General features: G+C 39.9%; 1 protein-coding gene and 1 pseudogene across 1 annotated transcript; one reads left to right on the top strand and one right to left on the bottom strand.

Annotated features, from left to right (window-relative positions):
- The first annotated feature begins 2,789 nt into the window (after nucleotides 1-2,789).
- LOC136070459 (uncharacterized) lies at nucleotides 2,790-5,136 on the top strand. The gene is made up of 2 exons (XM_065780436.1): nucleotides 2,790-4,384; nucleotides 4,473-5,136. Exons 1-2 carry the CDS (start codon nucleotides 2,790-2,792, stop codon nucleotides 5,134-5,136), a joined length of 2,259 nt encoding a protein of 752 aa, XP_065636508.1.
- Nucleotides 5,137-5,664: 528 nt separating this feature from the next.
- LOC112038019 (uncharacterized) overlaps nucleotides 5,665-10,494 on the bottom strand; it is a 29,775-nt pseudogene continuing 24,945 nt past the window's right edge.

Genomic DNA, 10,494 nt, shown 5'->3' with positions numbered 1-10,494 from the left:
CTGTGCAAATCAATCCTTCGCCTGAAGAAACCAACCCCACAGGCATGCTCCTCGGTCTCCCATAAGGAAAACCCAGAAATCCGGTCACCCGAAGCCAAACCACGCGCCTCCACGCGCCGCAATTGTCTCCGGGAAATCTCCACGTGCCACCTCAGATTCTTGACTTCCCGATAGTCTTCTTGGCACACGCGCCCCCCTGGCGGCCTCATCATCCACCGATCTACAGAACTTGAGATTCCGGCCATCATCTAAGCTTACACGTGCCTCCCTAGCTTCTGGATTCTCCTCCACGCGTCGGTGAAAATTGCACGCTCCTGCCACGCGCGACAACTGTTGCTGATGTCATCTGACGTCACATGATGACGTCATCACTCCACCTCAGTAGCCACGCAAGCACGTCCACGTCAGCCCTAGACATGTCATCAGCCACGTCCTAGCCACGTCAGCACCATGTCACCTAGCTGACCATTGACCCGGACCGACCCGACCCGTATTTGACCGTGAGCACTGACCATTGACTTTGACTTTGACTTCTGTTGACTTTGACTTTTTGCGTTGACCTTTGACCAAAAGTCAAAATTTTTGAAACAGACTATCTTGCTCAAATTTTCGCGTAGATTCCAATTTTAGACTCAGTTTCTTCATTTGAAACTCCGAAATTGGCCAATTGGCACATTCTTCATTGTGGTTTCTTTAAAGGCATTCTTCAAGGCATCTCCAAGTGATCTTCTCATGCTTATCCAACCTCAAGCCTTCATCAAGCTTCTGCCTTGAGTTTGAGGGAGGGTGTTAGAGATATATATTAGATATATTAGCCCAATGTAATAGGCCCAAGCCCATTCCTTCTTGTACTAGTAGTCTAGGGTTTAGTCACCTATATATACTCATGTTATGGTTCATTGTAACACAGGTTTTGTACTACACTCTTATACAATAAAGATGTAGCCCTTAAGGGATTCCTCTGTGGATGTAGGCCGTCAAGGCTGAACCACGTAATCCTCGTGTTCTTGATGTTCCTATTCTATGCTTCTCCTTCCGCATCTACTCTGGCATACACAACATGGTATAACACATCGCGTTGCTAATAATAATGTATGTTATTTAACACCCATCTTAACTGCGCCACCACGCCGATCTAGAAATCCGATCCTGCGTGAGCTCCGATTTGGCACAGACTCAACTGAAGAAGCTTGACAATGGCGAGAGAGAGAGAGAGAGAGGGGATGAGAAAGAGAGAAGGAAGAGAGAGAAAAGAAATAAAAAAAATGAGAGAGGAGAGAGAAATGGCTGGGCAAAATGTGGAGACAGCATTAAATTTTTTTTTTTTTTATACCATTCAGCTACTGTACCATCTTACATTTGAGATGGTACTGTAGCTAAAACTCAAAAAAAAAAATTTAACTTTTCCCATAAAGTACATTTGGCATATAACAGGCCCATTGTTGATGCTCTTAGAAAAGAATAAAAGCTGACACGTTTAAGACTTTTGCTATATCTAGCGCTCCTTTTTGAGGGACTTTGATAGTTAAAATTTTTTTTTTTTTTAGGGTGGTGTTTATTATGTGCACCCTGTTACGAAATCATGACTTCAAAATCGTGACTTTTTAGTGCATTTTATGGGTGTGTATAACTTGTGTGTAGCAGGACGTTTATCGCTATTTTTTTTTAATACTATGGTGCTCTTATATGTTTTGAACACTCCATAGTTTCTTTTTTCATGAATTTGGTGAGATTTTTGGCAAAGAAACTGAATTTTTTGTACATATATTCATTCACATTATAATCTTGCAAACAGAGAGCAAATAAATAAAAAGTATGTTGAAGATGCACTTGCATGCGTAGTGCACCAAGGCAGGTCACCATCTGGGAAGCACCGACGCGGCTCCAGAGGAGCCGCACCGGAGTCGGACTCGGCCGGACTCGGCGACGCGGCAGGGACGCCGCTAACGCGAGTCCGTGCCGCGTCGGGCCGCGTCCGGCCACGTGGCAGCGCCGACTCGCGCCGACGCGGCGCGAACCGGGCCGACTCGGGCCGTATCGGCCGATTCCGAAATTTCCGATTCCGGCGGAAATTTAAAAAAAAAAAAGAAGGTGCGAAACGCACCGTTTCAACTAACCTAAAATCAGACTCGCCCAAAACCCACCCTTTCACTCTCAGTCCGTCCCTCACTGCCTCATCTCTCTTTCTCTCTGTGCTCTCCGCCCTCATCTCTCTTTCTCTCTGTGCTCTACTGCTCTCCGCGGCCGCGCACAGCTCCGCCTCCAGCCTTTCACTCTCTGCCGCGTTCTTCCTTCAGGTGTGCTATCTATTTTCTTTACTTATCTTTTAGTCTCTATTTCTCTCTTCTCTGAGCTGTGTTTATTGTGTTTGTGTGTTTGTTTTTTAACCCGATTTCGTCCCTCTCTGTTGTGTTTGATTGTGAATCTTAGTTTGCTATTCTACTTATTATGAAATTTTAGCAATGACTTGTTGCACTTGTTAGTAAATAATGAATTAATGATAGGTGTGTTGATGATTGTTTAGATACTCATTTTGTGTGTATTTTGGAAATGATTTTGGGATTTGTGTGTATTGTTAATTTGTTATTCTACTTATAAATTATGTAAAAAACAAGTGCATTTTCTTAATTTTTCTGTAACTTTTATCTTAGGCTTGTAGGGTGACTGACTGACTGACTGAATTTGTGATTTGTGGATTTGTGAATTTGTGAAATTGGGTTTGATTTATTATTAATTTATTTAGTTAATAGTTATTATTTGTAGGTTAAATTCAATCTATTGAATTTGCAATGGACGAAGTTACTAGCACAGAAACTTCGCCTTCATCTAATCAAGAAGTAAATGATGAATCTCCTCTTTGGCAGTATGTGACTAGAGTAGACAAACCACCTGGTGCTTCTGTTAAATCAGGTGGAAACACATACTTTAAGTGCAACTATTGTGATGTAGTTTTTATGGGATCCTATTCTAGGGTTAAGGCTCATTTATTAGCAATTTCTGGCAAAGGTATTAGAGCATGTCCTAAGGCGAAGAGCCATAGGCAGGAAATGCAGCGAATGCATGATCAAGTTGAGAATGATAAGAGAGAGAAAGAACGGAGAAGTGAAATTCCCTTACCCCCACCTCCCCCAGGTCGTGGGCTTGCTCCTATTTCTCCATTTCGAAGACAAGAAGGGAGTGATAGTACAAATCCGGTTGATAGTAAGAGGAGGAAGGTGGATTCTCCTTTGGAGAGAGCATTCCAGAATAGTGCTAGGCATGATTTGGATAGCAGAATTGCTAGGATGTTTTACACCGGTGGGCTTCCGTTTAACTTTGCAAGGAACCCATATTATCGTAGTTCCTATGCATATGCTGCTACCCATAGCATTCCGGGTTATCTTCCTCCTGGATACAATGCCTTGAGAACAACACTTTTGCAAAAAGAAAGAGCTAATGTTGAAAGGCTTTTGAAACCAATTAAGGACTCTTGGCTTGAAAATGGTGTAAGTATAGTTTCTGATGGATGGTCAGATCCACAAAGGAGGCCTCTTATTAATATTATGGCTGTATCAGATGGGGGTCCAGTGTTTATAAAGGCAGTTGATGGGTCAGGTGAGTTCAAAGACAAACATTATATTGCTGGGGTGTTGAAGGATGCTATAAAAGAGATTGGACATGAAAAAGTTGTCCAAGTCATCACTGATAATGCTAGTGTGATGAAATCTGCTGGAGCTCTTATTGAAGGTGAGTATCCTAAAATATTTTGGACACCTTGTGTTGTCCATACTCTTAATTTAGCCTTGAAGAATATTTGTGCAGCAAAAAACACTGAAAAGAATGAAGTTACATATGAGGAATGTAATTGGATTACACGTATTGGTGATGATGCATCTTTCATACGTGTTTTTATCATGAACCATTCAATGAGGTTGGCAATGTTTAATGAATTTTGTCCATTAAAATTGCTTCAAGTTGCTGATACTAGATTTGCTTCGGTTGTTGTAATGCTGAAAAGATTGAAGTTGATAAAAAGATGTCTTCAAGCTATGGCTATTAGTGACCAATGGGCTTCTTATAGAGAGGATGATGTTGGAAAAGCTCAAAAGGTGAAAGATATGATTCTAAGTGATCTTTGGTGGGATAAGGTTGATTATATTCTTGAATTCACAGGGCCCATTTATGATATGCTACGAATAGCCGACACAGATAAGCCTTGTCTTCATCTTGTGTATGAGATGTGGGATTCAATGATAGAGAAGGTGAAGGCAATAATATATCGGCACGAAGACTTGGAAGATGATCAGTATAGCTTATTTTGGGCTGTGGTGTATGATATACTCATTGATCGATGGACCAAAAATTGTACACCAATACATTGCTTGGCTCATTCCTTAAATCCTAAGTAAGTACATTTATTTTCTATTTTCCTTAGTTCACCCTTTTAGTAAAACACACGTTTCATCTATATTTTTTTTTTAATCTTTAACTAGGTATTACTCCATTGAATGGCTTTCGGGGAATCCAAAACGCATCCCTCCACATCGGGATCATGAAATTTCTATGGAAAGGAGCAAGTGTTTGGATCGATACTTTCAAGATGAGAGTGAATTAAAACTGGTGGTGAAGTCTGAGTTTGCTACATTTTCAGGAGGGAGGTTTCCTTCACCAGATGCCTTGACAGATAGGTGGGCCTTACAACCTTTGGTTTGGTGGCAATATCATGGCTCCGCATTTCCAAATCTTCAAACCCTTGCCCTTAAACTTCTTGGACAACCTTGTTCATCCTCATGCGCTGAGAGAAATTGGAGCACATACAAATTCATTCATTCCTTAAACAGAAACAAAATGACTCCTGCACGTGCTGAGGATTTGGTATATGTGCATTCTAATCTTCGACTCTTGTCAAGGCGCAATGAGGAGTACGTCCATACAGCAACAAAGATGTGGGATATTGCAGGAGACTCTTGGAATGCGAGTGACATACATGGAGGAGCTGGAATTCTTGAGAATGCATCCCTTACACTTGATGAGCCAGAGTTGGAGGCCATGGTTATTGGGAATGCTAACACTAGTGCTACTACTAGTGAAAGTGAAGTTCGAAGTGAAGCTCGAAGTCAAGCTATTGATATTGAGGATGATGATGTTAGTGTTTGATTGTCTTGTTGATTATCTTTTATTTTGTTTTAGTTTCGAACTTGTGAGTTGTAGTCTAATTTCCAAACATTATGGAATGTTTTAGTTTTAATCTTGTGGGTTGTATTGAATTTATGAACATCTTGTTTTAATTATTATCTACTATTGCTCTTAAATTTGGTATATGTTTATATAATGTGAAAAAGTGTGCTTAGCAATATATTAAAAATATAAATAAATATTTTTTTAATAATTTTTTAATTGCCGAGTCCCGCCGCACCCGCACCCACCTTTTTCAAAAATTGCCGAGTCCCGCACCCGCACCCGCACCCGCACCCGAGTCCCGAAACGCACCCGTGCTTCCTAGGTCACCATATACTTTTGGAAAACGCAGAAATAGAAAGTGGAAAGGAAACCCCAAAAATAACCCCCTCCCTCCCCCTTCTTTTATTCAAGTAGTATTAATTAGACACATACTTTAACCACAACAAATTAATTAACATTCAATCTCCCACAGTGTACTTCAAATATGGTGGAAATTAAATTAACTTAAGCATCAGACCAGAATATATCTAACTCGCCCCAGTTACTTTTTGACACTCCCAAAGCCTTCAAACGGCTTTAGAGGCATCACCAATATGGTTACGACATGGAGGCTGGTAATCACGGTCAGCATCACACCCCATAGTAGAGTCACACTCATCAACTACTTTGGCCTTAACACTCCTTCCATTGCCATGGATGGTAATAAATCTTGAACATCTCTTCTTATCGTTGAACCATCCTGTTGACAGTGCCACCACCGGTATGTTATCAGAGTGGTACCGATTGTCACATTCAGATGGTCCACCACCATCCCCACCTTTCTTAAAGCTGTTGATGGTTAGCTTGGCCTTTGTGTGGTTGGACACTATCGGTGAACACTTAAAGGTTGTGTAATGTTTTCCTGGTACGCAGCATTCAGAGTTATTCTCTGGGTTACATTGTCCTCGAGGAGGCTTTTTCCCCTTTTAACTTGCCACTAGGCTTGCAAGTCTGAGCTTCAAGTTTTGACCAATTTGAAACAAGAAAAAGAAGGAAGAAGAGAAGAAAGACGCTAGAACAAATTTGATTCTTCATCTTCTATTTTCTTTTCCCTGTTGCTTTGGTGGTGCTTAGTGTGAAGAAGTTAAACTGGGAGTAGGATATTTATAGTGATAAACTTCCCAAAATAGCTATCTTTAATTCACATTACGACATGCCTCAAGTTTTTTATAATATATATATTTTTTGAATCTTTGAAGTTTCAGTTGGTGCTAGAAGTATCATGAAAAGGAACAGCTCGACACAGCAACTTGAATCTCAAAAGTCATATATAAAAGGGCTGGTCAAATAATATGCCTGCACAATTGTATATTCTAATGTGTCGTTTGTGCATCAGTACTATCGATGACCTCTGTCTCTTCTAATAAGAGGAAACAGTATCAGTATATGTCCTATAGAATCTTGCCACGTTCAATGAGTATTGAGATTCAATCAAGTGTAATTTGGTAGAGTAGTTTGAGATGAGATTTTTGTAGTTTTTTAAAATTTGTGTGGATGAAAAAGTGTGTGAAAAAGTATGTAAAGTTATTTAAAATGTAAAAATGTGAGTTTTAGATTGTGTAACAAACAAACCCACATTTCCCAGAATCTCAATTTTTGAAGTACAAAAAAATCTTAAAACATTCCTCATAAGAAAGGTTGTGCGCGTTTTGGCTTACAGTATTGCAACCACTTCTCTGTAAGAAACATAGAAAAAACATCATTTAGTGAATTGTTAATTTTTTTTAGTTATCAAAATGAAAGAAAAAATTTTCTTATTGAAAGGGAATCTTGATGTTTTAAGCTTAAATTGAGACATCAAAATGAATATTCAGCTGGGCCGATCCCAGCCAAAACAATGTAAATCATTGTCAACCAAGAGATCCCAGCCAAAACTGAAAGTTCAAAATGCATGTAAAACACTTTTAAATGTTTAGACCCCAAATTATAAAAAATCAATTCAAGCTTATTATCAAACAATTAATGTGCAGAACATGAACATAAGCCAAATATAGAATTGATAAACAATTTAAGCCAATTATAATCACATCCACAACAAAAAATAAAAGGCAAAGATAAAAGAAGAGAGATGCAAATACAAGAACAACACGCGATGTGTTATCGAAGAGGAAACTGAAGCTCTCGACATAAAACCTCTCCGCCGCCCTCCAAGCGGTAATAATCCACTAGAAAATGTAGTTGGGATACATAAACAGCAATAGACCCTCCAAGCCTAATCTACCTAGGTACCTAAGCCCTCCAAGCTTTCTGTTCCAACGAGGTTACGCCGAACCTTTTTCTTTTCTAGCTAACCAAATTCCGCTACTAGACCATAGCATCAACCAATAGACATTGGTTCCTTCCAAACTGCTTCCCTTAGCACCAAATGTACCTTCTCACTGACGTGGGTGTGGTGAGGTAAGGATTTAGTCAATGTCCTCTCAAGGATGTGTCAATGGAGAGGAAGAGAGTAGAGGAATTTGTAGAGTCTCTTAGGTAAAGATTGGGGATGAGGCAATCTGGTTTTTCTCTAGGGTTTCTCTCACAAAAATTCTCTCTAGAAGCTCTCTTGATTTCGTGGGTATAAGGGTCTATATATAGTGGTGTGCGTTTGGAATACGAAGAGACAGTTTTTGGAAACAAGGTAACTTGGCGGCTTGGCCTCGCGGCTTGTCCAAGTCGCGAGTTCAAGTCGCGAGGTAACGGCCTGGCCAGCCTGGGACTTTTGTCCTATAGTGCGACAGCTGGCGCGACTCTTCATCTCCCCTGTGTGCTTCTCACGTGCTTGCAGTTGGAGGCTTACCAGTCGCAAGTTAGCCGCGAGTCCTATCCACGAAACTCTGCTTCTTTGCACAAACTTGAGCTTTTCTTCACACTCTCTTCACACACTACCCTTACATGAATCCCCCATAAATACAGGGTTACTAAGTGCTAAATTACAAGCAAATTGGCACAGAATAAAGCTAACAAGATGGTTGATAAATTTCAACCTTATTATCTCCCCCTTTGGCTATTCCGTGACAAAACCCTAAAACAAACTCTAGACTTAAAGCGTGAGATGGGAACAGTTGGAAAACTCACTCACACCTAACTCTAGAATCTGTGAAGCGTTTGAACCATAAGAACAAGAACTCCTGAAACACAACAACACAATAAGTTCATTGTATGCAGAAAACTTGTAATACATATGGAGCAAACAAAATGCGATCAAGCACAATGGAATAAAGCAATAAACCATGGCAAGACCAAAACAAGCAATTACTATAACCAAGTGATCACAATGCTCATTCACACTTGGAATGAACATCCGGACATTCAAGCTGACAAACACAAGGCAAATCACTCGAATAGCCAACACTCAACCAATGCATAGTACAAAAAGTATGTGCATCTAGGAAAAATCCTACAAGGGTACAAGAGTGACAGTACTTAGAAGAAAATGCATAACATTTAGTCAAGTACTGATTTAGCAAAGCACACAGGCTGCATACAGCATGGTACAAACTACAAAGGCCTACAAGTGTGCATAAACAACCCTAAAAGCTTACAAAAGAAACATGGGTACAAACCATAAACATAAACCTTAAAACCTACAAAGGTAGCAGGTACAAACCAAAAACTCATAAAGAAAATGCTGAATAAACAACATATTATATACATAAAACTAAAGTTTTAAAACATAACATATCCATGAGTTTTGAAACCAACCATAAACCACAAAGTATCAAACTAGTAATAAAAACATAAGCACTAAGTAAACTGGCACTCCCCCTCAAAATTTGTATTCCCCCTCAAGAGCTGCCACAACAAAAAATTCTCCCCCTTTTTGGCACAAATGGCCAAAGGGTCACTATTGTAACTTGGTGAAAATACTATCAACTTGTGCTGCTAAAACATAAATCTGGTCCTGCATGACTGCCATTCTCTCTGACTGCTCTCTCTGACCTTCTCTGAGAGCCTTTTCCAATTCCTCAAGGCGCTTGTGGAGGTTCTCAAATAGCATCTCTAACCCATCAGGTTGAGGGGCAGACTGTGCTTGTGTAGTGCTAGGTTGCTGTGATACATGAGTGGCATGTACATGTGTATCTGACTCAGGAGTAGATGGAGTAGCAGGAGAGAAATGTGCACTCTTTGGAGTTTTGGATGAATGACTTCTACTACCTTGTAAAGTGGACATAAAGATTGGTCGAGGACGAGCAAATATTTTCCCAAATGATGGAGGAGTAACACCTTCACTTAGAATGAATTTCATAATGAGACTGCAAAATGGAAGGCACCCTTGTGCTACTGTTCGAGTCGTTGTCTTTCTTATAATATAAAAAATATGGGCACAGATGTCAATAGTGGTGCCTGTGATGAAATCACATAGAAATTGAGCCCTTCCAAGGTTGATATACACCATGTTGGTCAACGGATAAAGGTTGGTAAACATGATCAACTTCAATGTTGTCAACTCAGGTGTAAACTTAGTAGTACTTATGGATGCGCCGGCACTGGAGATGTCATGGCTAGGACCAAGAACTTGGAGAATGTCGTGAATCACTGGAGTGCAATTATCATAAGGAGTTAGGTCGGCATTCTCAGGTCTAGTGATTTTGAGAAGTTCAGCTATGGTGTCTGGACTGATGATGAACTATATTCCTCTTACCATACAGTGTAGTTCACTTTCAAGTTCAACTGTGTTGGTGAAACACTTCTTCACTAGTTCAACCATTGGATCAACAAAATTTTCAAATAGTTCTGCCCAATCTTTTGCCTCGAAGATCCGAGGGACAAAAGTGGTTTCCAAAGTGTCAAATCTGACCTCCTGTTCCACTATAGGAGTTGCCCGGTCAAAAATGCTTGAGTAAGCATGTAGGTGCTGAGGAGTTCTGAACAAATCACTATTGAGTTCAATAGATGGCTGTGATGAAGAACGTGTTCGTTTTGTAACAGGTAATGTTTTCTCTTCTGTCATAACCTCTTTTCCTTTGGAGGATTATCGAGACATCTGTAAAAGAGCAAACACACAACAAAGTACAAAATCCACAACACACTCATTTTGTTAGATTTAGTCAAGAGATGAGAGTACAAAGACCAAACAACTGAGAAGACATAAAATCACAGAATGAGTACTAAGTCAAACATGTGACAAATTAAGCATTGCTGAAGACCTGAAACACACGAAACAAGAAACAGATGCTAAACACACAGAGAGTAATAGGCATTACAGCTTACTCTGTCAAAAATGAGTAGCAAAGTGTCACAGACAACAGACATTTCAACACAATATCATGAAAGTGATATGCAAAAAAAAAAAAAAAAAAAAAAACAAGA

The sequence above is a fragment of the Quercus suber genome, unplaced genomic scaffold (genome assembly GCF_002906115.3).
Source record: "Quercus suber isolate HL8 unplaced genomic scaffold, Cork oak 2.0 scaffold_235, whole genome shotgun sequence".
Classification (NCBI taxonomy): domain Eukaryota; kingdom Viridiplantae; phylum Streptophyta; class Magnoliopsida; order Fagales; family Fagaceae; genus Quercus; species Quercus suber.
Note: the sequence above shows the minus strand (reverse complement) of the source record. Positions and strands in the feature narration are given on the sequence as shown.

What these genes read in the sequence shown, in the direction of transcription:
- LOC136070459 (XM_065780436.1), top strand. Translation starts at nt 2,790, where the DNA reads ATGGACGAAGTTACTAGCACAGAAACTTCGCCTTCATCTAATCAAGAA. An exon ending in GCTCATTCCTTAAATCCTAA is followed by an intron (nt 4,385 to 4,472) that starts GTAAGTACATTT and finishes ATCTTTAACTAG; the next exon opens with GTATTACTCCATTGAATGGC.